The sequence below is a fragment of the Falco rusticolus genome, chromosome 4 (assembly GCF_015220075.1).
Source record: "Falco rusticolus isolate bFalRus1 chromosome 4, bFalRus1.pri, whole genome shotgun sequence".
Lineage (NCBI taxonomy): Eukaryota > Metazoa > Chordata > Aves > Falconiformes > Falconidae > Falco > Falco rusticolus.
The window spans coordinates 35,273,705-35,300,835 of record NC_051190.1 but is presented as its reverse complement, the minus strand read 5'-3'; the positions used below and the strand labels follow the sequence as shown (position 1 = coordinate 35,300,835).

The 27,131-nt window shown below is 37.4% G+C and overlaps 1 protein-coding gene across 4 annotated transcripts; it reads right to left on the bottom strand.

Moving 5' to 3' along the window:
* Window positions 1-781: 781 nt before the first annotated feature.
* On the bottom strand, window positions 782-27,131 carry MARF1 (meiosis regulator and mRNA stability factor 1). 4 transcript variants are annotated; one of them, XM_037382905.1, is made up of 27 exons: window positions 27,005-27,131; window positions 25,469-25,676; window positions 23,156-23,821; window positions 21,961-22,135; window positions 20,364-20,590; window positions 19,376-19,493; window positions 18,479-18,651; window positions 17,278-17,712; window positions 16,579-16,748; window positions 16,319-16,480; window positions 15,430-15,619; window positions 14,534-14,712; window positions 13,546-13,626; window positions 12,960-13,196; window positions 12,053-12,172; window positions 11,519-11,694; window positions 11,048-11,268; window positions 10,192-10,334; window positions 8,721-8,854; window positions 8,075-8,277; window positions 7,360-7,587; window positions 6,357-6,587; window positions 6,035-6,247; window positions 5,225-5,285; window positions 4,993-5,133; window positions 3,780-3,950; window positions 782-3,245 (listed from the first exon to the last, which is right to left on the bottom strand). In XM_037382905.1, the coding sequence occupies exons 2-27, from the start codon at window positions 25,613-25,615 to the stop codon at window positions 3,013-3,015; spliced, it is 5,235 nt and encodes a 1,744-aa protein (XP_037238802.1). In that variant the 5' UTR covers window positions 25,616-25,676; window positions 27,005-27,131; the 3' UTR covers window positions 782-3,012. The 4 variants fall into 4 exon arrangements, with proteins under 4 accessions (XP_037238802.1, XP_037238799.1, XP_037238803.1 ...); XM_037382902.1 differs by having other exon boundaries at window positions 23,156-23,824; window positions 27,005-27,130; XM_037382906.1 differs by having other exon boundaries at window positions 23,675-23,824; window positions 27,005-27,130.

Genomic DNA, 27,131 nt, shown 5'->3' with positions numbered 1-27,131 from the left:
TACTCTACAAGGTCAAGTGAACACTTACCTGTGGCAGGCCTGACATTTTATTCTAGCAGACTACTCCACTTAACAGTTCTATTAAGTGAGACTATGCAGTAAGACCACAAAGAGTCAGGAGCAGCTCCTCCACCTCTTTACTTTTGTCCATAAAGCTGTGAGATGACAGAACAATCCAATTAAGTTGCAGATTATTTCTTAACACTATTGTGTAAGATTCTAAAGTAAAGTTCAAAGCACTCTAGTGAAGCTGCAAAAGTAACTTGCTCATCAGACTTGTAGTTCCTGGATAATTACCATCTTCAGCAAGCTGGAAAACAAGGCTATTAGAACTCAGAATTCACTTGTTAACTTTATTGCACAGTAACACACTGTATGACATTATTCACACCAATTCCAACATTTCAAAGTTAGACTAAAACTCAAGAGAAACACCTTTCTTTCACCTGCTGCATTTACACTCCTTTCTCTATTTTTCTCTTTAGGCTGATAAACAGTAGTTTCCTTCTAAAATAAACCCTAAACTTTATGTTGTATGAAGAGCAGTAAGAGATAAGTGTGTCTGCTAACAGCTGAATTGCAAATATTTGAAAAACCCTCATTCTCCAGAAGAGCAGTTTGTGGATTTATAGCATTTGTTTTGTCTTCACTAAATCCTGAATTTTAGCTCTCTGCTCTACCTGAATAATTAAACTTAATGTGGCACAGGAAGTTAAGGATTCTGGGACAGTTTGGGTTGGGTTTTTTTTTTTTTTTTCAGGTCTTCAGACAAGGACAAGAGTTATGCTTGCTTGAAAATTTTATTGACACAACTGTTTGGTCCCAACACACGAAACAGCGCTTGAGCCACAAAAGAAAGTATCCAAACAAAGTAGACAGCTAAGAAAAGAATTTTCTCTTCTCCGTCCCATTCCAAGAAAAAGACAGTGCATAAATTCAGGGCTTCAGTGACATTTTTTTTTTTTTTGAACAGACATGAACCTGAAGTAGTACATTTAATTGTTAAATTAAAGAATTTCATGGTTGTAATGCTCTTAAATCTGTAAGTCACATCATTCATTTAACCCTTTGGATAAAAAAATATATTGCAATTCAATTAGGTATTTTGTTACACTATGAACACAACTTCTCAAAAGTATTATTCTATTACTTTCAAACAGCAATTTAATCAGAATCACACATGAATCCAGAAAAAGATAGGCTGACCTCCATAAATGGTATAACCACCACACTCACTTTGACAAATACCATATCTCCCCCTGAAGCAAAAAAAATCTGGTTTTCTTTAGTACTCAGATGACTTGTAGCTGCATTTCATGAAAACATAATTTCAGGTTGGTCTTCTCCATTGCATGCTCTTCTGAAACAAAGATCTAGACTGATCAGTGTTAACCTTAAACTGAAGGTGAAAGCAGATGTTCTTGCATTTAACTCATTAAAAGCATTCCAAGAAAGCTTACTCTAAATTTCTTTCTATAGCAGTATGTCTGTAAAGGTTTACTAAGGACTCAAAATACTGTGCCATAATGCTCAGAAAAACTTCCAAGTGTTTCTCTGTATTCAAAATGGCTATAAATTCGCTACTGATAATACTTGCTTAAATTTAAAAGATTTTATAACAAAATCTGACTAGTAAAATTCTGTCTATAGCCATTGTTCAGTGGCATTTCCTGTTACTGGCTGAGAAATTAGAGCCCGCGTTTCATCTCTTGTACATTACAATAGAATCCACCTAAAAAAATACTCAGTTGGCCAGTGGAAAACCTCTAGTATAGGTTCTTTCAATACTACAAGCAATTTGTTTGCTGCCTGGCAAATACAACCCATTGTAAATGCCATGGTTACCCAGGATGGGTATAAAGTTTCATACACTGGACATACATTTCTGGTAACTAGAGTTAAGGTCACCCACTGACTTAACCTCTCCTCCAAAGCCAGCCCTTTCGAAAGCCAACACAAGATGCCACAAATTGAAAAAAAGCTTCCAACACTAGGAGTAAGTTTCAGAATAAAAACAAGACACAGCTAAAAGACAGCACATCAAACCATAAGCTTCCCATTTACTGAACATGCTTAAAAATAGCAAACAAGGTTAAGCAGAAGAACCTTGGCATTTCCACGTGTAGTTTGACCTTTACTTACAGGTGGAAATAGCATCAATACCTTCCAGCCAAACCATTTCAATAAGACCTGCTCTATTATCTGTAATTTATGCATTAAATGCATATTTCAGAAATATCAGAATCTTCCTAACTTAATTTCTAGACACAATAAAAATCTGTGTGTCTGTATCTTGAACTCATGACACCAAGACAGTCTTTTCCTTAACCAAAGCCATGCCAGACTGCAACTAAATATAAAAGGGAAGCTTAAAGCATCAATGTCCTAGAAAGCTCCTAAATGGAACGGAAAGCTACAGAACACATTTAAAACAAGTTTTACAAAAAATCCACATAATCTTCCACAAACATCTTTAGACAAAAGAATTTCCAATGCAGTTACAAGTCATCGGAAAGGTCAGAGAACAAGTTGCTCCTCTGGAGGACAATCAACTTCCTCACTGTTGTCATTTCAGGTCAGCAAGTTAAAGTTTCTCAACAGGCTTTTGAAAGACAGATCATGCATTTTATTAATACTGTCTGAAACAATACCAGTAAGCAACAGCCTATAGAATACAATATGCTACATGTATGATTACACCACCGAGGCTTAAAGAAAATAAAATCTGTTCCATTTTAGTTGAATTGATATTTTGCTTTTACTGAACACATTTATGAAAAACTGTAAAATTTAAGAATAATTTAACGAATGCCAGAATTTTTTTCAAAATAATAGAAAAAAATCTGCTCTGCTAACAGCTGTGTTCAGTGTAAAAGGAACAAAATCTTCACAGAACACATTAAATACAAATTAACTCCTGTAGGCCTTTCATTAAAATACATAAGGGCTAGCAAATAGCTTTACTTTGTGCAGAGTCCATATGTATTTGTCTTTCACACTATAAAGAAAGAGTTAAAGCTTGGTTACAGGTGCAAGTGAGAAGTTTGCTGCCAATTTCACCTTGTTTTTGTGTTGCTTTTTGGCTGGGCTGTCCATTGCTTCCTTGTTTAGTTGGGTTTCAGAGGACTGACAAGGAGGCACTGAAGCATTCTCTGTGGTGTTGGGCACCACAGAACCAGAGATCAATTTTTCTTGAGCTGTAGTAACAATTCTTTGTTTTTCTTCTTCTGTTAAAATCATTATCTCTAAAATAAATAAGACAACTCCAATTTATTGATGCTCTATTCTTGAAAAGTAAATACTATTTCTCTGGTAATAGGCAATAAAATATTTTAAAAGAACTTGTTAGCCTTCTTTGAAGCGAGAAGCATGTTCACGCCTGCAGCTGATGTGATGCTTGCTTCTGGTTCTGTCCGCATCATGTACTATTTTGAAGGTTTAATTTAGTTCCCACATATTAAATCTCTCAGTGCTCAGAAAAGCACTGCGAAACTTCTGTTGTGAAAAGGTCCCACAGGCTGGCAAAACAGCTTTATTGGTGGATAAAGGTCCCTATAAAATTCACCCCAAAGAATGACAATAGGGTACTTGCAGTCAGTACTCAAGAGCTTCTGATGGATGCCACCTGCATTTCCCACACATCCCATTGTGCAATTTAAATACATTTGTATGTCTTTAAATGGAACTTTATACTATCAACCATTTGTTTGATGCTTTCTTTTCCAAATTGTATGAATTATTTTCTGTAAGTAGTAGAACACAGGCAAGCAAACTCTTACCAGAGAGAGGTGCAGGGCGTTCTTCAAACTGAATGAGGTCTGCAGACTCAAGAACTACTGGATCAGGTCTCAGTTGTGGGGATGGCAGGCAGGAAGGAACTGGCTCGCAAAGGAGGTCAACAGGAGATGTGTTTGTGAGGCAAAGAAGTTCTTGCTCAGTTTGATTAGAAACTACAAAAATAAGGGAACATCTTTCAAAGTACCTGTAAGCTGTGCAGATGTCAGTATTTCAGAACTAGTAAATGTAAAGTCTTCAGGTGTGATTCTGAAGATTTGAAAGCTATGCTGTATTTGAAATACTAGTATCAAACGAATTTAATACTAAACTAACCTCAGATTCACCCAAAAATTACTTTGCTGGATCAAGAACATCTAACTAATTACAATACAGCAAACAAAGCAACAGGATATTAAACCTACCCCTTGCCTGAGGAAATATACCCCTATACTAAAATCCAGCATTTGCCAAACTTGAGTAATAGAAGAGCAGCTGAGGAAGGCAAGTCCCACAGGAACAGTCTTTAACAGAAGGGCCTGTTACCAGACAACTTCCCCCACAGACATACCAATATCCTATCAACTATTTATATACCATCTAACACATTTACAGGTGAAAATTAAGCTGAAAGTTTCAAAATGAAGTGACAAGCCTAGACTTCTGAAATAGTAACTCAAGAATCATTTCACATGTTCTCCAACCTGCAGGTAGTAAATGAAATTGGAGAGCACAGCAAGACACAAACTATGAGGTCACCATTTCCCCAGTTACTTTGATTTGCAGATTTATACTAACAAGACTGCCATTATTATTTGTAAATAAGTTAAATAAGTAACAACACAACCAACATAATGCCACAAAGGAGCACTACATTCCTATCAAAATACAGAAGACATTCCTAGCAGAAGCTGCTGCTGACCGTCTTTTCTCATTAGCTTTATGCTTGTAGACTTCAATCTCCACATAAATCCATGGGAAAGAGTACAGTACTTTTAACAGCTATATATGTATGCTGACAGCTGAGAACAGATGCCCTTGTGAAGAGGACATGTATCTAACTATAAACTTTGGGAGAGGTTCAACAGCTTTCAAGCTATAAAGCATTTCTACAGAGGTTCGGATTGAGTAACTCACACAGCTTTCCCCCATGCTGCTCTGATTACTCTGCTTATTTCCCCCAAGATAGATTTCTTATATAAATTGCTTTTGCATTACCGTTGCTAGGTGTTCCTAGACTTAGTTCCATTGATGAAGTGGATCCTGGGGTCTCCATAATATGTCCGTTATTGTCAGCAAGTTGATTTCCATGATCATCCACATGATCAGCAGGGGGAAAACTAGGTGAACTAAAACGAGCTACAAAAAGGCAAGTTTGGTTCGTTTACTCAAGTTACTTCTTTGAGAAAAAAAAAAAACAAAGATACAGCTCAAAATTGAAATGGCTTACTTTTCATATCATTCTTTAGTACCACAATTCTCTTATGGCCATGCCCTTTAATCCAGACCACCTAAAGAAGAAAAAAAAGCAAAATTAAACATCGGCATATACTAAGCTCAAAACCAGGCTCACTGCCTTTCATCTAGCCTTGCACTGGTGTTATTTCTAAAAGTAAACTAAAAAATGTTGTTAATTTGTACTACACTACCCATGTAAAAGCTTTGTCTCAAAATAATTGATGCCAAAGTCAAACCACAGGGCTAGAAAGTATACTAACTATATATTAACAAACCTGTGTTTAAACATGAGTTGTAAAATTCCGTTTTGTCACACTCTAGAATGATTAATTTAAAGGAAAGCTTATAGCCACAAACTAGGTCACAAAATTATCCATACAATGACAAGATGCCACAGGAAGATTCAGTTATGTGGCAATTCTCACAAGGTCCCACAACTCTTCACTCTTAAAACCAACAGTCTACCCTGATCAAAATGAAGCTTCAGTGCTGTACAGTCTTTCATTCAGTCACGACAGAAATCAGTTATTGCACTTGATAAAGATGCCAAGGATGTTTGTGGCCTCAACAGGAAGTTCTTAAGCAAAGTTTGAACAAAACATGTAAAAAAATACTTTTCTTTAAATCTTTTAACACCATCCAGATTTCTCAGAAACTACTAAAAACACTACTGGCATAAGCCTCCTTTGAGAAGGTAATTATTCTAGTAATTCACAGCAATTAACAGAAGCTGCAGTTGTGTAGCTATTTTTAATCCATGCAGAAGTCTCAGTTTAATTGTGCAAAACAGAATTCTTCACACCTGTGGAATTGCTCCCAAGAGCTCTTCTAAATTATTGCATCCATATGCTTTAGGTTGCAGCACTTCTCCTGTGTATTTGCTATATGCTACTGGGAACTCATAAAGAAAGATCTGCTGATAGTGGTAAGTGTGAAGCAAGGACCTTACATTCTTCGCAAACATATACAGATTTGTAAGCTTCACATACTCTTCTGCTGTACCATTGGTAAAAACCTATTGGAAAAAAAGAAAGGAAAATAATAGGGTGCATACTTCCATATCCTCTACTTCACAATGTCTTTTCAAAGTATTAAACATACCAGAAAGGATAAAGCTTACATACCTCAACCAAGTAAGGGAGACTCTTGAGGAGTTCAGTTAAGGTCATAAATCCATATTCACATGGATTAAGTGAAGTACTATGGATTGATTCATAATGTTGTTTAAGCTGTTCAACAGAGAGAAAGGATGTTCCATCCCAGGACATCAACAAGACTAGCAACTGGGCAGTCAGAGTCCGCAGAGATTTTCTATTTATCAGCTGAATTTGCTTGCCAGACTCTGTGTCAACCACCTAGAAAAATGAATTGCAAATGAAGTTAGGAACCACGAAGAGATTAATATTTACAAATAAACTGTGTAGCTGGGGTTTGAGCACAGCTGCATCTGGTATTATATACTGGCATCTGATACTCCCCTAGCCAAAAGCACACAGGACAAAGCAGCTTATTGCATGGAAAAATTTACCTTAAACACACAAAAGCTGTGTAGCAGTTTCTGTCCACACAGTAGACATGACTTTACTCTTTGTTCCAAGCCAGCTGGACCTGACTGAGGCCCAGCCTGAATACCAGCTGCTAAATTAACAGATTTAGAGCAACTAAACTAGTATGTCCACGTAGATGTAACCTTTCTTTTCCACTTACATAAGACCATCTACATAGTTACATTGACAGTCAAAGCCTTAAACCATAGATTAAAAGTTAGGAATATAAAACATTAGGAGACTGATAACTACTACAGTTACCAGAAAATTATTGCTTTTACACAGTTAAAATCAGGTAGGAAAAAATTCTGTATTGTTAAAGTCCTACAATACCATTTTTTACTTATTTACTAAGCAAACATGAGTTTTCCCAAAGAAAGTTGAAACAGAACGGAATAACAAGGAGAATATCATAGGAACACAGGAGTTAGATTTAAAATCCCTTTGGAATTGCCCCCACAACAAAATACTGTTTCTAGAGTACAGTATTAAGGAAACTGAGACCTGTAATTTGAGACACAAAATTCTTTAACACATTACATACCTCTTGGAGGGATAAACTACAAAGATAAAAGATTACCTTTACAACATGGCAAAGTTTTTGCATTAAAGCTGTAACTGAGCTAACATCATAGTCATGAAGACGCAGTGTGTATCCAAACGTTTTACTGTACTCTGTCAGTAAATCAGTCATCATTAGACAGTTGTCTTTCTGAGACCGCAGCAGCTTAACAAACTGGGCAGCAACTGCTTTGACTTGTTCCACCTCTGTGAGTGTAAGAATTTTCTCCTCCCCACATTCTAACACCTACAAAACAGAAATTATCCTTTGTTAAAGTGATTTACCTAGTCTGGATAATAAAAAGTATTATCTGTACTACAATTCAGTGCTTGCAGGCAGTCATTTGAGATAGCTGAGCCTTGCTACATAGCAAGATATCTATACAGCAAGAAAAAGTATGCCATTTCTGAAATACAGTAGACAACTGGTTATTAACCTTTTTTAAAGCAAGTTAACACAACTTTAATGAAACTTAGCTCAATTTTGATGCACTAAATTCTGTAAGTGTAATACAATTTAGAAAACTTGAATTTGTTATCAGACTTAACCTGAATGTGCTAAAAATCTTAAGATCCTTTCACCAAAATAGTGTATCAGGCTTTCTTAAATAGCTGTCTTGCACCGTGTGCCATTTCTAGGTCGCACTGAAGTTAGAGAAATATAACCACTGGCTGAAACAGTTGTACAGATCTCAGAGAAATGTTTTAGTATAACTTAGGATTTTAGAACTTACAAGTAAGACATCTGGTATGGCTTCAAAGAGTTCAAGCAGTTTTGTAAAACCATAGTAAGCAAGTTTGCACTGACGACCAAAGTGATGGTGATAAGAAGGAATAAATTTATTGAATGGCATTCGAAAATGGGGTTGATGGCGCAGTAAGTCTACTACCTCTTTAGAAAATTGTTTGGTTCTTTCAATTTCTTCTTGTGTACGTTCTAAAATTCAAGAATAAAGCAAGAGCTATGTAACCAACACTTATAAAATGCAACAGAACATAAGAAAACACAATGATTGATTTTCAGCTTTATCACCTATCATGTGAAGTCACTATTTCTACCACTGAAGACCTTTAATAACTGGACAAAGATGTCTGTATTTTTGCTGTGTGGAAACAACCCACTAATTACTCCACAGAAAGTTTAACTACATGCAGAAGTAATAACTTTATGGGTTTTGCCACCTGCTTTCCTGTCTGTTCCATTGTAAATGTTCCTAGAATGACACATTCTTTATTTGCTAGAAGTTCATAACAGTTATGAAGATAGAAACACAACTATCAGAAAATCTAAGTCACCCTTATATACATGAGTTAGCACAGTTTTAATATAGTCAAAGAACAATTTCTTTGGCAACAGTAAAAATATGTACATGGACATACCTCGTTTGGGAATACAAATTACCATTTCATTGTCTTGCTGGGACAGACAGATGGTCGTATCTGGAATTTCTGATATAATATCAGCGAGTTCACACACACCATACTCAGTCACATCCCAGTCCTTCGAAAAACACCTGAAAGTTATAGAACATTTTAAAACAGAAGTATTAATACATGCTGTGCATGCAAAAGAATTTGTAAGTTTAAAGAGTTTGTAAGTTTAAACAACAAGTCTCAAGCCCTAACAAAAAACCCACATCATTTTATATAGGCAATAATGAGTATGTGAAACAAAGGGGAAAATATTCCTAATTCAAGTTATCTACCTGTTCTAACCAGAAAAATAAGATACACTGATGGTTCACGTAACACTGGAATAAAGAGATGATATGTCAACTAGTAGATGCCTCAAACTAATTGGGGCAAGTGACAATATAAAGTAATATTTTTCAAGTTCAGGTTTAAATTACATATTCTTAGATCACTTGTTATACAGCTCCATATAGTTACACTTTCAGTCTGTATTTGCTTAATAGTCATGGACATATGCTCTTCTTAAGATTAGGTCTCAAGAGAAGGTAGAGACCATATCCTGGAAAACCATATTAAGATTCACAATACCATGTAACATATTAAAAGGCATTTTACTGCCACCCTGCCCCCTGACAGGAACCTCTTGAAGCAACAACACTCCACATATATTCTTATTCAACAAATGGCCAGAGCTGACTACAATGGAGATGTACATTTAGAAGATGTGGAAAAAACCAATCTGTTTTTGCCAATAGTGTAAGTAGAAGCATGCATTCCAAAAAAGGAGCTCTTGCTGCATGCAGCACAATAGCACATGTAGCATGAAAAATGCTATGGTTTCCTCAAAGCACATTAAGTACTACTTTCTATCTTTGTATTAAGGAAAACATCATTCTTTGTTCTCAAAAAAACCTAAACAGCTTTTTTTTTTTTTTTTAACCATGCTAGAATAGAATGTTCTTCCTGGCAATAAGACAGGTATTACTTCTTATTTTAGCCCCATTGCTAGATCCAGTTAAAGAAGAGTATCTATTAACAATCAATCATTTTTTCACTTCATCAAATTTTATGTATCCCTCTGAAGAAAGTCTAACACTAGATCTTCTCTATTGTTCATGTTAGTGTGCCATGACCTGCTTGCTTAAATCCAACCTTTCAGTCATGGCTTCAAAGAGAACCAATAAAATACAATAACCTATTCCGAACTCCAATAAAGTTAATGGACCTAGTACTAAAGGAAGCAGTAAAGTCTGCCAGACAGCTTTTAATTTTTGTTTTCATTAGAAGTTTGAACTTCCACATCACAACAAATAGGCAATATAGTTGCCACAGTTTTGTATTAAGATTGAAAGCGCTGACTGTCTTGCACTAGGTTTTAAAACCACTGTTGATAGACATGGCCTGCATAGTCGTTCTTGTATCATTAAAGTTCACTTACCAGTGATAAGCCTGTAAGAATTCCCTCACAATAACCTGTTTACTGGCCTGGGATTTCAGAAGCTTCAGTAAGTCTTGAGTGAAGCGCTTAACTTGAGCTCTGTGTGTTAGCGTTAACAAGCGTTTGGAACCCATACCGAGAATCTGAAAGAAAATTTTATTTGATCATTCACATTCTCAGTAAATTTTTACAAGATATTTAGGAGCCAGTTCTACTACAGGTAGGCTAGAAATAAAGGATGTAATAGAGAGTAATAGAGACAGCATTTGGAAAGGCAGCCTCATAAAGCCATATATTGTGTACTAAGGCATATGTCATCAAGAAATTAAGAAATGCTTCCTCCATGAGTACTACTCAAACTGTTGCACATTTGTATTAGTTATCTTAAAATTCTACAACCAACTGGTGTTCAAAGTAGTAAGGTGTATGTGACCATAGTGGAATTATTTGTAACATAAGGCCACACAATTTGTTTCACACAGAAATCCTTCAAGTCACAGGCTATGCATTACAGCCTAACTTAAAAGCACTCAGCATTTGCTGTGCTCTTATGATAAACACCACAATCAAAACCAATCAGTAGCTACAGGCTAAAAGCAGCTTCAAACTATTTAATCTAAGCCTCTGGAATAAAGAGTTCATTTCCCCAGTTGTTTTAGAAGGGTGGGGACAAAAATAAGCCAGAAACAACATGTCAAAAAAAAAAGACCACAATTGCATTTCAAGATTCAGTTAACCATCTCTTTCAAGGTGGACTATGTAACTGCATAGCATCTGTTACACAATACCAACCAGTAATTCAGATAGTTGAAGATACAATTCCCCATGTTAAAAGGAACGGTGCCATATAACTCACTTGCAGTACATGAGGCACTGCTTCTAGCAGCTCCATTAATTTAGAATACCCATAGTCAGACACACGGCATTGCTTTGCGAAGTGATGATGGTATGTTGGGATGAATTTACTGACAGGTATGACGCAGGACGGTTGGCTTTTAAGTAGATCTATCACTTCTCTACTGAACTGAATAAGTTGTGGATTACCTACAGGGCTCTTAGAACGTAGAAGCCAAGGATCTAAAAGGGAAAAAAAATAATCGTATTACTGAACCTTTCACTAATACTCTCCTAGTAAGCACTGCACTTTATTTATGACACAGGCTAGAGCACCGGAGAAAAAAACCCGAACAACAAACAAATGAACATTCAAGCTAAAAGTTTATCTTTATAAAAAGTTTAATAATTATATTCAATTTATTTATGCTCCTCTTAATTTTTTAGTGGAAAGACTAATTCAGAGAAGAAATTTTTAAATAGAAATATTTACCTGTAGTAGGAGGTGGTGGTTTGTTATGTATCCATTTAATAACTTTAATGCCATTTTGGGCAGTGGCAATGTTAACTCCAGGAACACAGGTAATTAGATGTTCTAAAGGAACACCACCCTGGCCTTCTGGCACCATTTCAAGATCATTGAACTCTGACATATAACAATCAGGAAAACTTTGGAAGAAAAAAAGCTTCCATTATACACTAAAATACCACTATAACAATTGTCCTAAAAATACCATTATTTTGACACACTTCCTGAGCAAAAGGCTTTAACAAGCTTATAATACATTATAGAAGTCTTCATTACACAGACATTTTAAATAAGTATGTGTTATTTTTTTTGCTTAACAAGAATTCAAAGAGTAGTAACTTCATAAGGCACTTACTTGCTATAAAAGATACCACCTTACATAAGAACTGGTGGTTTTATACAACAGGTAGTTTCAGAGCATTACAAGAGCCACCAATAAAGTTTTAAATCTTTAACCTATCATCCCATACACTAAAAGCCTAAATTAAAATACTTTACCTTAGTAAAGGCACAGTACCCTCATGTGTCTGTAGAAGACTGTGAACCTGGGGAGCGAATGTCTTCAGAGACAAAACCACAAAAGGAATTCTATAAGAATCTGGATCAAACTCATGCTCACTGTAAAAAACAAGAGGTTCAAGTTTGTATGCTCATCCTACACATAGCTTAAGCATAGTATGCTTTTACTCACATACACATCCATAGTAAACATTATGCATACAATATACTGCTACTAGCTGACAATACCACTATATACAGCCACAAGCAACTTCCATCTTTTCTTCTTCACAAAAACTAATACAGCTACAGCAAATTTCCAGGAGAGAAAAGCAACATTTGTAAGGCCAGATTTTTACCATTATTAGATTAAATTTTTCAAATTAAGTTTTAGCAGCACATACCAGACAGATGACAGCAATCATCTAATAACTGCTCTAGTAGCATAACCTGGTTGCTATTGAATAAGCCAAAAAACTTTGTCTATAGCTTCAGGAAATCTTCAACCCAGTATGAATCACTTAGTAAATGTAACTGGAGGGCAAAGAAGAATGATCAGTTCCAGCTATAATTACATAATAAAATTCAGGCTATTAGAAATCTCTAGTGTGTATAATCTTCCTATATAACCAGAGGAAGGCGGTGTACCTTTCAGTTTCTGGTTAAGGGGTATTCGATCTTGGTGGCTGTGCTAGAATACAGTAATCTTACCTGAACAGACTGAGAACTGCCTAGAAAACTCACTGTACCATCTCTCTATTTTCTGCCTGAATTACCCTTGTAAACATATAAACAGTGACTGGAGCATGCTGTATGAACATGTCTAACTCAACTTTAATAAACCTGTAAGCGTTAAGTGCTGTTCAAATTTTTTGTGAGATTTTATAGTATTTTATACACAGCTTACATAAAGTCTTTATTCAGGCAATGCTGCTTACAAACAGGCTCGTGATATTCCAGCTCTTCAAATATTATAGGACTACAGTTTGCTGATGAACCATCATGTGACTGTGAAGATCCCAATGGACTTTGCCGGGCTTGGCTGCTGGGTAAGAGGCACACCAGCCGCCCACTTCCTTGGTCACGGATTGCCACGGTATCTGTTAGTTTATATAAGTCTGATACAACTAACTTACGCCCAAATCTAAAAGGAAAATATTAAAATAAATACACATTACAAACACAGAGAATGCAATAACCTGCATTTTTCATTTACGAAGCAGTAATATGCTAGAAATTACTCTATGCAAAATGTTAAGTTAACTAAACTATTCATCCCCATTTAGAAAAATTAAGTAAAATACTGAAAGTATAACCTTCTAAGAAAGGCCACTATCCCAGTCATTGCCTCTGGACAGATAATATGCTGCAACATCTAACAAGAAACCTGTAACACTCCATTCTGTTACTCTCTATAACTCACTAAACAAACACATGAGCAGATTCTTTTTTGAAGTACTGGAAGAAAAAAAAAAAATCACAACTGAACTTACTTTTTCTCATAGATTTCTGTGAATTTGAACATAGGCAGACAACAAGCAGGTGCATCCTGCAGAATGGACATAGTTTCTGAGCTATAAAAGAAGTTTTGTAACATTAGCACAAAATTAATTTGTTAGTATTAAGTCCCCAGGCCAGACTGGTGAGATACTTACAGACGCAGTTTATGAACTATAAATATCACAGGAAAAATTGCATTCCCTTCCATCTTAGCACTACAAAAAGTTGAAACTTCAGATCATGGCAGTACAAGTAGTAACATTTCTGCTAACTTAACAGGTAACATCTCTGAAAGAGTTACATCTTTCATATGTGGTAAGATTTCAAGTATCTATAAAATGCAACATTAAAGCTGCAGCATTAGAAGTTACCAGCCCGGTCATTACATTAAGAACTTTCAACAGGCATAACCTAAAATGCAAGATTGTAATAAAGTTGTAACTTATACAATGGCTTGAGCCATTATATAGCTGTGCAGCACTTGGGCTTTCTGTAAAATAAAAATAAATGAAGACAACTTTCTTCCTAATGCTTTCTTTCAGTAAGAAAAAGATTGAAACAGAAAATACTTGTATTCTCCCCAGCATCAGCACTGTAGTTCTGTCATCTTCCATATAGAAGATGTAGACCCAAGTAACAACAACAGCCTTTAAAATGTGTATCCCATATTCTAAAGAGATGCACTTTCTTGGAGGAAAGAAGAAATAAATATGCCAAGCATAATCTTAACTCAGCTGCACAAACTAAGTTATTAAAGTATATCAGTATTATGAAAGAGTACTGGTGAAACTATACAACAGATGTACTCAGATGAAACTTAAAATATAAGCAGTGTAAAAATGCTAAACTGAAAGCTAGCTAGGCTGTATTATTTCACACATTTACTTTACCTCCCTATCACTCCTTTGCTTAGTATTTTAAAATCACCTCTCAGCTACTAAACACATGCTAGAACAATTAAGAAGACACAGCACTTCGTACCTGAGTAGAGCGAGTGATTTACTAGCAGCTCCCGTTGCTAATGAGACCTGGATCCTTTTACTGCCAATTTTGTATCTGTGAAGACTGCTGACAGCACTGATAGCTTCTTGCAGATTTTCCATCTGAACTGTAGCCTTCAACTGGTAGTCTGTATGAGGGCTGAGCTCTACACTTTTTACCTAAAACAAAGAACAGATCTTACATATTTATCACAAATCATTAACCCAAGGCAAGCCAACACGAAAGTAGCACAGTCTTGCTTTGGCCACGAGCTGAACGTAACGCCAAAGGGAACCAAGTAAGATGGACCACAGCCAATAGGACAGTGCAAACAAGAACCAAGTGCAATGAGCCTTAGACAAGTCAAGGCCATGATATTTGACACAAGCATCATCTTCCCATGTAGAAGATTATGCCAGAAGAACGTAATCTACACGTCAGGCAAACAGAGCCACTGCAGAAGTGACTTCTTGCATAGTTGCTTTTCACCAATTCACACTCTCCATATCTGGTTTTGATCACTTAGGATTCAAAACAGAAACTCAGTTTTCACTGTGATTTTTAAGCTGACATTAAGAATTCAGCTTTACAGCTTAAAAAGGTTATGCAGCTAAAGCCTGAGTCTCTTCTCTGCATGACTAATGAGCCACTTACTAAGAACGTTATATACAGAACTTCAGAATACCCGATCTACGAAGACCACATACAAATGAACCTATTACAAGTAACAATCTGGCCTTTTTAAAGGAAACACCACCTCCTTTTAACAAAGTTTAAGTCATATTTGGATAAGCGTTCCATTCCTAATCACTCAAAGCTAGACCACATATGTGTCCATAAGTAATAAACCAGAAGTTCTGAAAAAACAGATCTAATAAAGGTATTTTAGCCTTTACCTTGCCATGTCTTGAGAAAACTTCTTGTAAATTTTGCTGCAACTCTTTTCTGGACAATCTGTAATCTATATTGCTGATATGAATGTCTGCACCATTTGCAAAAGGATCAGGGCAGTCTATACCACTGGTATGATTTACTACATTAAACGTGAGTGGAGATGATCTGTTTGAGAGGTTTGGAGACATACTCCTGGGCAAAACAAGAAAATGTATGAGCTCAAGTAGCTATTGTACAATTCTGATATATAGACATCTCAAAATTAATCAGAAAATAGACACAGGTCACGTGCACAAACACTGCACTTTGAAAGTATTTTCCTAATATGTATGTGTGCAGGCAAAACAAGTTTCACAACAAGCAAAACATTGTGATGAGACAAGTATTTCCTATAAAAAGAAAGGAAATCATTCATATCATGTTTCAAAGTAACTCAATTTAATAATATATTTGGCACCAAGTTTCCTGCTCTCTTACTAACACATTAAACAAGTCAAACTCATTCACATGATTTCAATAATTGGCAAAGGCCAAATATTTAAATGTACAAGAACTGAATGGGCCTGGATGAATTTCTACTGAGGATATCAAAGGCACTGAAGAGAAGCAAGATGTCTGCAATACTACTTCTGCAGATTTTTCAGAAGCTTTAAAGACAAAGTTGGCAGGGAAAAACTGCCACACAACAAGTTTCTGAAGACAAGTTCACTATCTTCTATTTACATGCACCCTGTTAGCTGTTACACAGCACCATCATGGTTTCCTTTTGCCCCCACATAAATCAGCGTATCAAAGTGCTTAGCATGCACAACTCTCTATGCATCTGTCAATAATCAATGTATATACTGGTGAAATCTCACTTCACCTCCCAAGTAAGACACAGACACTTACCGAGATGACCAGCAACTCTGAGACATGAGTAAAGGACTGAGTTGTCTTGAGGCTGTCAACTTACTGAAAGCAGAGGGATAGCTGACCTGAAATACAGTTTCGTCTTTGTCTTTTTTATCTACAGGGGAATTGGTAATGCTCCTGGAAGCAGAGGTGTCTTTTCTATTTACAAATATATGTAAGAAAAAGAAAAAACATTATGTTGCAGAATTCACATTAAAAAAACCGTAGCTAACATTAATGTTTGTTTTTAAACATACTTCTGACCGCTTTTACAGGATGATTCTCCCATTCCAATTTTTTTGGTTGCCAGAGACACAGGAATTGCTGCATTAGAGTTACTCTGAGGAGAGGGAATTTGCTCTCTTAAGTGTTCCTGCTGGTTTTCAACATTTTTACCCACAGTCTTCGATTCAAGGCGGCACAGCTCCTATATTAAAACAGGCCAAAGGTCAGCATTAAAACACCAGACATTCCTTTTCAGAGGTTCTCCTTGTGTCAGAAACTTAAGATAACCGACAATTTTTTCTTTAGTAACATTTTTGTTGGCACTTCAAAACCAGGAATATTTGATTTTGTGTCAGAAAATAGCAGAACGTCAACTAGTTGAAATACTTTTGCTATACTCTATATCTGCCCTAGTTTTCTTTATAACTAGGCAAAGTGGATCACTCAAGGTGTTATACTCAACACCAACACAAAAGTCAAAACTGGCCTAGGATTTGAGACTAAGTACCAGCAGTATTTCCAGATGAGAAAAAGGTGTCAGGGAGTGGGGAAAAAAACCCTCAAATTTGTTGTCTGCTTTCCAAGCAGAACATCATAACTCTCATTTGGGAATGTTACTGTAAGTTATAGTTAGTCATTAAATAAGACTGACAAGTTTAAGATAAAGCTGTAACAGAAGCAATATCAGAACATGAGGAAAAGCAAGAATACTAAACTAGGTAGAACAGTACCTGTAAACTTTTAACATTTGTGGGTTTGATGATAGATCCATGAATCTGTAATCCTCTCCCAGCAGAGCCTTTGGTACCAGAAGACTGATCACTTGAGTCTTTGTTGAGGAGGCACAGCTTTGTGTTCTTGTTAATTTTTTTGGGAGACTTCACCTTTTCAGTTCCCACAAAGCTGGAGCTTTTTGTTTCATTAAGTTCTTTGTTTTTGGGAGTAAAAGACACTACAATCCTGTTACCAAAGACATCTTCATTTTCCATTCTCTTCCGAGCCCGTTCAGCACTTTCTTGATTTAAGAAACGGAGAATTGCACTGCTTCCAGAAATGCTCAGCACCTTCCCTCCACAATTGTCTGACAAACGCCTAAGTCTATTACTGACGCTTTTGCTGTCTCTGTTTGTTGGCAGATTATAAACATACAATAGTGCATGGCATGCCTGTTTAAAAGGAGCAAGATCTTAATTTGACTATGTCAGAATAGTTTCCCATTCAAAAATCAGTGTTTTTACATTGATTCTGGTGACACATGCTCTCCTCACCATTCCCAAGGGGGGTTTTTTGCAGCATTCAATTTGTTTGGAAAACTCTCATACCAAAGTAGATACTCAAATTTCAAGCTCCAATATAAAGTTTGAAGAGACTAGAGACCCTGATCAATATCTGATCCTTCTCCAGATAAACATCACCAAGATGTTTATCTTGCAACCCAAGAATCCTATACATTCACACATGCATGTGAACACATAGTTCAGGAAGTTATTTCCAAGAAAGAAAAGTCCTTGAGTGCAGTGCAACAACAACACAGAAAATCCAGAGGGAACCACCAGGAAGACAAAAAGCCCCAAAAAAACAGTAGAGCATGACTCAAAACTGTTAAGAAAGCATCACAGAGCTGTCTTAATACTCAACTAATTTCTTACCCTAACTTTCTGCCAGTGAAACAGACACATAAGATCACATTATCTGCTAAAGTATTTAGTGATAAGAACACAACCTTGCTACTTTAATTACTTCTATTTCATTCTCTCAGTCTTAAAGCAGAAAGCATACCTTCATGTGACAGTAACTGAAACTGTCAAATATGCAGCAGACATGTCTCAACACAAAAAAACCACAGATAATATTTAGCCTGCTCTCCCCCTAAACTGGCTGATGGGGAGCAGGGGGTGCAATGTCTGTTGCATTAAGAATTAAAAATCTTACCGGCATTTTTAGTGGTAACCTTGGTGGCAAGTCTGAAATAAATTCTTCAAAACAAATGAGCTCATGAGCATGATGTAAGAGTGCTTCAGAAGCTTGGTTTTTATGCACCAAAATGATTCGAAAACCATGTCGATGTCTCAGGTCACTGAGTTCCAAAGCAAAGTTTACATCCGCTGAAATAAAAAAAAAAATAGAATTAACAAGAAAAAACATGGAGAAGACAGAATAAAAAAAAAAATCCCATATCTCACTTCAGAGTTCTATTTATCATTGAAAATCTCCAATGAACAAGCACCAACAGCTACAAGGCTTCTCAACAGACATAATTTAAATCAGCAGTTAGCATTCAGTCTTGGACAAGGGCTTCTTTTTAATAGAAACTTCTAGCAATTCATTTACAAGGCATTCAGCTAGTACCATACACTCCTGTAACAAACATTTGTTTATAGCTTTAGGGAGAAACCCAAGGCAACAGACAGCAATTAAATAGTTGACTGGCTTGAATATTTAACTGTATAGTATGCTGCTACAAGAATAAAATAACAAATGCATATTGCTCAAAGCATTCTGAAAGATTACCATAAGGAAGACTAAATGAGTTTTAATTTATTAGCTTCCTGCTGAAGCTGTCTAACTTTAGACAGCTTTTATATGCACGCCTACTGACAGTCAACAACAAGACATCAGATTCCAATGCTGATTGAACTAAGCCAGGTTCTCACCTTACCGTCCCTACTTTTCCCTTGCTGCCACCGACATTATTAAGAATTCTCAAGCAATTCAGTTAAAGCCAATTCTAAACACAACTTGTGGAAAGCAAAATAGTATCATATGCAAAAGTACTATTGGAGAGAGGAACCAAATTCTGCGCTATAGAAGAGTACCACAAACACTTACTTGACACAAGAACCACAGTGGCAGGTGCAGTGTGTGTATCAGCAAATCTCCTAAGACTTTGCCTGAGTTTGTCATCAGCAGCATTCTTTGCTGTAGCATTGATGTGTGCAACAGTCACCTGTGGAAGTACATACACTCTACAGAAAAGCTTGAATGTGAACTATCCTTGCTTAAAGTGTTTTTTATTTAACACAATACAAGCTTTCACATGCACTCTATTTAGATAAATTAATGCACACATGCATGAAATACAACATGCATGGATCTGAAACTGTTCTAATGAGCCATGAACTTCAACCTTAGTAGGTCAGCAATGTCTTAGGGATGACTTCTGCTGTTTTGTGTTGATCACAATTTACATACCTAAAAAACATTCCATAAACCCTCATTTGAAATAGAGGAGTGACAAACAGCAAGTACTCACTATCAATTCATTCTACCTCATATAAGCAGATAAACTGTCAACCTGTTACCATATCTGCAATTTAGGGGGCATGAAGGGAATTTCTGATATAGAAACCTGCACAAAAAGTTAAAAAAATAATACCAAGAAACAGAAGGTATTGACAGAAAAATAGGTAGCATCAAAAGTGCCCCAATCAATACCACTAACTTACAACTGTCCTTACCAATCAGCAAAGTATAACTTCTATTACTTTTGTTAGTGAAGTTCACAGATCACAGTCCTTTTAGGTTAATTATTTAGTCAGATTTGTAGTATTACACTAGAAACATCATCACCACCACTTATCACTGGATGAAATCAAAATCCTCTGTGAACACCGAAAGAGTAATCTACAGACTGTAGTCTCAAAAACACCACATCAGGAAAGTTCAGCATTGAAGACTCCACCCATAAACCAATTACAAGCTCATGTATTGTAACACACAGAAGCTAGCAAAGCTTTAGTAAATAGGACTCACTATTCACACACTCACAGTACACAAATTCTCAAGCAAGAACACCAAGTAGATGCTGTTTTGATACCTGGCAGTTGTTTAGCTCCTGAATAACTTCTTTATTTTCTTTGCTAATGTCACACACACAGATGAATTCTGCCTCTCTGTGACCTTTAAAAAACTTTTCACGAATCCTCTGTACAACTGCTATAGCTGAACGGCCAGTGGGAACTGAACAGTTTTCAATATCCCAGAAGACTCCAATGGGGGGCAAATTCTCCAGAACTTGGCCCGTTATTGCGACTTCCGGAGACCCTGTACAGGTTTAACACAGCTCATTTTAATCTCCAAATACCAAAAATATTAAAAACTTAGCATACTATAAGCTTTGCACATGGGAAGCTTTATGTTTTACAGAACAGCATGCCCAGGAACACAAGTTCAATTTTATTTTCTTACAGCATCTAAAAAACATCAGCCTTAAACAAAAACGTAGTCACTGTCAAGTTAGGATAAAGATGCAAGACAACTTCAGCTTTACTCTTAAACTCTCAAACAACCCAGTAATGTATTTAAAATGTTACCAAAGGCTGAAGTGTCATGTGTCATGAAAATTGCCTGCAGTTTGTCACACTAAACTTAGCAGGTGCTGTATCAGTAATGGAAGTGAAACATGAAAGTTGTTCAAATTTAGTGTGCGTTAGATAAAGAATCTAAACAAAATTGGATAAGATTATCAGTATAGTGTCAGGGATTATAGAAAATTAACACTGTATGGAACAAACAGAGAAGTATCCTACAGTTAGGAGAGTGAGGCTGAGTATTTGCTGTTACAGGCTATGAAGTGCAAATAAAGTTTCTGGTGCTTCAGCACTCTGAGTATCTATATCATTTTGAATGCACATTATATGCCCATTCCATCCCCAGAAAACAACTGGTAATGTGAGGAATGACACAGAATCCTCACAGGTCAAAAACTAGCTTAGAATTCATGTTAACTGAGAATATAAAATTAAGTACAGCAGAGAAATGTCACATTTGCCTAGTTTTCCCTCTACAAGACTCACTGGAATTGAAATTTTAAGGACACTTCACTGAGGTGTTGCACCTCAAAAAGGTAAACATGGGCACAGTCTTAAAACTACCCAGTTTCTTATTCTTCCACAATTTTAAGTCTGTAACTTCCATATGAGCTCTGATTTTGTAACTGAAGCACTACTAAAGCTGTACTAAGACCAATTATTTCACACAATATTTTCCTCAAGAACACTGAGGAAAAGCTGTATTGTAACTATGTTATACCTTTAGTGCATATGAAATCACAATAGACACTACAGACTAAGAAAATTGTTTTCAAAGTATGGCTGAAGAAAATTTCTTTATACACCACCAGAACAAAATAGCTTCCAAGTCCTTAGTGTTTCTTTTCCTAGCTCTTAAAATGCTGAAAATCATAATAGTAAAAAATCAAAACTCTATGAAAACAGTACAGTAAACTAGATAGTCAAAACAAGTAAATTCAAGTTTGACTCTGCAAAACAGAAACAAGGTATCTTTTTTACTGTTTAGCCTTCTGTGACTGTACAGACATTTCCAGAGAACCGTGCAATTTAAGAAAAACTCTTGATGTACAACAGTATTTAAGCAGGACATCCATTAAGTGCAAGTTTCAAACAAGTGTTTACCATATTTCTGCGGTGATTTGCCAAGGCTGCTTGCCAGCAGCAAACTCTTCTCATTTCCTGTTCCTTTGGTTCCACAGCCATTACATATTGGGATTGGAACAGGTGTGGTCTGTGCACTTGGAGGAGGAATATTCGGCCAGATTTTAGCAGCATCAACTAGGCTGTTTCTGGTTGGCTGTTGGGATAATTTTTCAAAATACATATTCATTTAGTATACAATTTAAACACATACTATTACATGGTAGAAATTTTCTCTTCTGCCAAAATTGCAAGTTAGATGTACTCTACAAAGTTGATTAACAACAGTAGCCCTGGATGAAGGAAGCTTCTATCCTAAAGTCTTTCCTGGCAAACTTAGCTCTAGATGTCCAAATGCAAGGAAAGGTTCTATTAAACTGCACATCAAGATGTGCCATCTTTAGAAGTACAATATGTATTCTAAAAAAAAAAAACCACCACAAAAAACCCACCATGTAATGTGAAATCAGCACCATTAAAGAGTACAAGGTTGAATCGCCTCCCTCCCTGCAAAAATATTAAGTCATAATTCCAAACATACTGAATTCATCGTTTATTGAAATTAAGACACTTCACTTTTCTATTGGAAACTCAGATTTTAAAGTTTAAGTAACAACATCTTGCAAAGCCAAGTATGTTATTTCACTTGAAATTCCTGTTAAAACTCAAGCAGTTTTTATCAGTTCTGAAGTGTACCAAATTAGTATTGAGGTATAAATTACAAATTTGGGAAGACTGAACTAAGACCTATCAAACCAAAACTAGAATATCCTTATAGCATCAGACATTTCACCTGGCTTCCAAACGGATCTTTATTAATCAGCTTCCCAAGGGTACATGTTAACTGTTGTTAGCCTCTCCTCACAGTCACTATGGAACACTAATTGGAGCTGTCAAAAAAGGTAACTGTCTTTCAAATCCAGTCAGAATTCTGCTTAGGTACATTACAGATCCCCTGTAAGCCAAACATTGCAACAGTCTCTTTTGTTTTCCTATAGAACTGAATGTTACCTCAGAAAAGAGATTATCTTCAAAAAGCATATAATTTGGACTGTGCATCAGCGACTAGGAAGATGCAAGCTGCAACCCACGGAAGCTGGTGTTTTGCTCTAGTAGCTTTATTTCAACATTAACCATATACCATGCCTAATAAAAGAGAAATGTGATGTGTACAAACCTTGCTCAAGCAGTCATTGCAGTAGTGAGAGCCCTTTAAACAAACTGAAGGTGTCATGTTTAGGTGCAAAGGGTTGGTGCACACACGTGATGTTAGCTCCGACTGTGCAATATGCTCATCCAAGTGGCCTGTAGCCCCACTCGTGAATTCAGCACAAGGGAAATAGCCAGAAGATGTGCAGCTCTGAAGGGCTGGAAACTGATGCAGTTTGTGCACGTTACCATGACAGGACGGGAAATGGAGTTTTCCACAACAGGGCAGATGTTGACAGGAAGATACACTGTTTTCTACACACATGCCAGGGAACTCACTTGCAATGCCTGCCAAATTGCTTCTAGCTGGAGGGTTCTTCAGTGAAGATGCAGACTGATAAGCAAATCCTGACCCTACTTGACAAGTAATTGTCCCAGTGCTTTTTGAGTCTAATATTGTGCCAGGGTGAATCAAGTTACCACCACCACCACCACAATGCATTTGTGGAGTACAGGAAGAGTCAGAGCCATGAGCACAGCAGCTTACTTTCGGGCCAGGTGAAAGCTGTATTTGCTGTTGATGAAGAGGACGAACATCAGGAAGTGGTACTGCCGGGAACAGTTTAGAGCCAGCATTACAAGGAGACGAAGCATCCTTCAATTCTACAGCAGCTTTCTTGTTCTCCATGTAATCCTTCTGGAAAGTGAAATCTCAGTTACATTCATATACATAAATACAACAACAATATAATAGTATAAACAAGCATATTTTTAGACTGTTACAATTTTGACAAGAACAGGAATTTTGAAAAGTGTTATCTTTATGATTACTGTTACCTCACTGTCTGAGCATATAAAATAGTAAAAGAAACATGCCAGTTGTATGCCAGCCTGAGATATATTGACATCATTGGATTTTGTAAATCCAGTTTTGGATTGGACAAAACCAAAAAGCTATAAACCAAGTAGCAACAGGTCTGTAAAACGGAATTTGAAAAGCAGAGCTGTTAGGCTAAGGCTGAGAGATACTCCACAATTGCAAACCAAAAAAAGATTTATTTCTTGTAAGAGCAAACATAAATGGATGCAATGGAAAGTAAAAAAACCCCACAGTTTGGAGGTACATAAGTAAACATCTTACAGTTTATTAATAATAATAATTCTAAAGTGTTTATTCAAAGTTATAGAAGTAAGCATTAAAAGACTAAGATTCTAAAAAATTAGAAATTATATTAAGCAGGTAGACTAACAGAGGACAGAGAAGTCCAAGTTTGCACCACTGTGTAAGTGCTTTTCATTCTCCAATTCAAGACAGACACATACAGACATACAGGCATAGAGAGAAATACAGGGGTTTTTTTTAAATGCCAGCACTGAAAACTAAGCAAGGCTATAAGGAATACCAGAACAGTCAAGGTCAGTAGACCTAACCTTCACACAATTCACTGAAAGTACTGGCCTACAGCTCTGGAGCAAACAAATTTTACTTTTCAAACAGAATTTAATAAATTTCCTTCTACATGGTAATGAATAATCTATTACCCAAGTTCAAAACCATTTCTCTCTACCCAATACCACATCATATGAACTGAAGATACACTCTGCCAAAAATCTGTCTGGAAATGGTTTATGTTAATTACAGCAGCTCCCTTCCTAACCCCACACACATGAGAACAGCAACACAACAGGATACATTGTTATCTGTTTTCCCCCATGTCTTTTACTGAAAGTCAGATTGAACACACATGAATGAGTGTTATTCACAGCTAGAGCTTACTTACTCAAGTCAATCATTGTGTTGTACTATTCCTATTCCTTAGCACCTTAAATATATAGAATCATATACAGTTACAGAACAGGAACATTTAAAGGAAAAACAGGAAAAATTAGACATTCATGAAGAACGGTATCCATAATTGCTGCAACTACTATATAATAATAACTCATGGAGTTCTAAATTTGCTTCCAAACTAAACTGATAAAATCTGGAAGCATGACAACTACTTCCCTACTCTACTCTTCATCCATAACTTCATAGAGCTTTCAAGAAGCTGCCTTACACCCTTTTTAAAGGGGCCAGTTGTATCATTCCAAACAAAGATGTAGAGAGTAAAACCTGTCAAGCAAAGCAGCTTGCCTGCTTTCACCAACACGGACAAGAGAGCTGTGAACACAATGGAAGACCTTAAATACCCAGGTAGGTTTTGTACTTACCACAGTACCTACTGTCTCCTCTTTCCCCCCTCCCCACTCACTCCCTTTCATCAGCAATAACACCGCAGTCAGTTCTAGCGCTCTGTAGCAGGGTATCAACCGTGCTTTTAGTAAAGCAAAGAATTACCCTTTTTGCACTGCAAGGCAAAGATTTTTCAGCGGCAGAAAAGCAATTAGAAAGTTTCCAGAGCCATGGTTTAGCATCATTCTCTTGTCGCTGAAGCCATCCAAGTGATCTATTGCAGAGGTTCTCTGTCCTGTTTCCATCCATCATACAGCCAAACAAAAAGGTTCAACATTCTTTCATCACCCCTTCCTTTCATTCTTCCCACCTGCTAAAGAGAAGAGAAAGAAAAAGAATGACACAAACAAAAAAGAAGCATGTTTTAAATAACTTTTGAGACAAGAGAAAAACCACAGTGATCTTATCAATTCCACTACTGCTAGATGACTGAACCTGCATTATTTATGTTAAATTTAATTATGCATATGGGACATGGCCTTGACTATCCCTATTTAGTACAGGAATGTTCCTTGTGACCTGCAGCACAGGTTAAGTAGTCCGAGGAAAACCCATGGCATCCACAGAGTTCCAGAAACGCATCACTACTAACATGAAATAATTCCCTGAAACTTAAGAACGCATTCTCCTAGAAAGAGAAGCCAGGAGGCCAGTTTTTAAGAACAGCTCATCAGCAAACACAAAATAGGTGCAACTGAGCACAGGTGAAAGAATTAAACTGCATATTCATTGTTTTTCCATTGGCTAACAAAACTATATATACACCTGTATTAAGCACACAGCACTTAATACTTAAACAAAGCTTTAAATTATTAAAATTTTCTACAAATACTTCTACTAATTTTCAAGCAGCCCCACAGCACACCACATCAATTCAGCTTTACAAAACCACAAAGACGCAAAACAACTTCTTTCAGGGCCAGCCACATTGTGCCAGAAAAACTACAACTAGCAATGAAGGCTTCGACTGCATGGATTAGACTACACTCCCCCAGGGGTTTTTTGCATTTAAACACATTAACCGTGGAATACATTCCATAGCATTACGTTTGCCCCAGCATTGTTTTTAACCACAAAAGCCTGATTTCCTTTTAAAGAAGAAACGTTTATCCACATGAACCTTAAGTACCCCAAAACGACGGTGTATACCATATTAAATCAATGGAGTTCCACAACTCCAGAGTACGTTACTTTGAAAAACGTCTGGTAGCACCAATTCGTTTGGGAATTAGAACGGCAAGTGAAAAAACCCAGAAGTTACACTAACTGCACACGCCCGCGCTCTGCCCCCTGCGGCTCGCAGCTCCGCGGGTGCCTCCGGCGAGGCCCGGCCCGCAGCCCGGAGGGAGCCGGCGAGGCCCTAGCCGCCCCCGCCCCCACCCCCGGCGGGCAGCCCCAGCGTGCCCCAGGCCGCTGCCGGGCGAGCGGCCGCTCCCGCCCGCGGGGCGGCGCCGGGCCGAGGCCGCCGTACGGCTCCGCCCGGGGGACGGGCTGCCCCCGCGAGGGGAGCGGGCCCTGGCCCCGGCCCCTCCCGGCCGCAGGGCCTCCCCAACTGCCGCAGAGCGGCGGAGGTAGCCCCAGGCGAGGGGCGGGCGGCGGGCCCGCCTCGGCTCTGCCCTACCCGCGCCCGCCGCGCCTCACCTGAGACGCCGCCAACGCCGCCACCCCTCACATGCCGCCACGGCCCCTCACACCCCTTTGTTGTCCTCCCTCCTCCCTCTCTGCTCCTTCTGCCGTCAAGCAACGCCGAGCACCGGAAACCAGCCGG

Excerpts from the sequence above, each read along its gene's own strand:
- MARF1 (XM_037382902.1), bottom strand. The coding sequence starts at position 25,615 with ATGATGGATGGAAACAGGACAGAGAACCTCTGCAATAGATCACTTGGA. Across the intron at positions 23,825-25,468 it reads TGCCTTGCAGTGCAAAAAGG|AAGGATTACATGGAGAACAA; the intron begins GTAATTCTTTGC and ends TTCACTTTCCAG. Across the intron at positions 11,269-11,518 it reads ACCACCACCTCCTACTACAG|ATCCTTGGCTTCTACGTTCT; the intron begins GTAAATATTTCT and ends TTTCCCTTTTAG.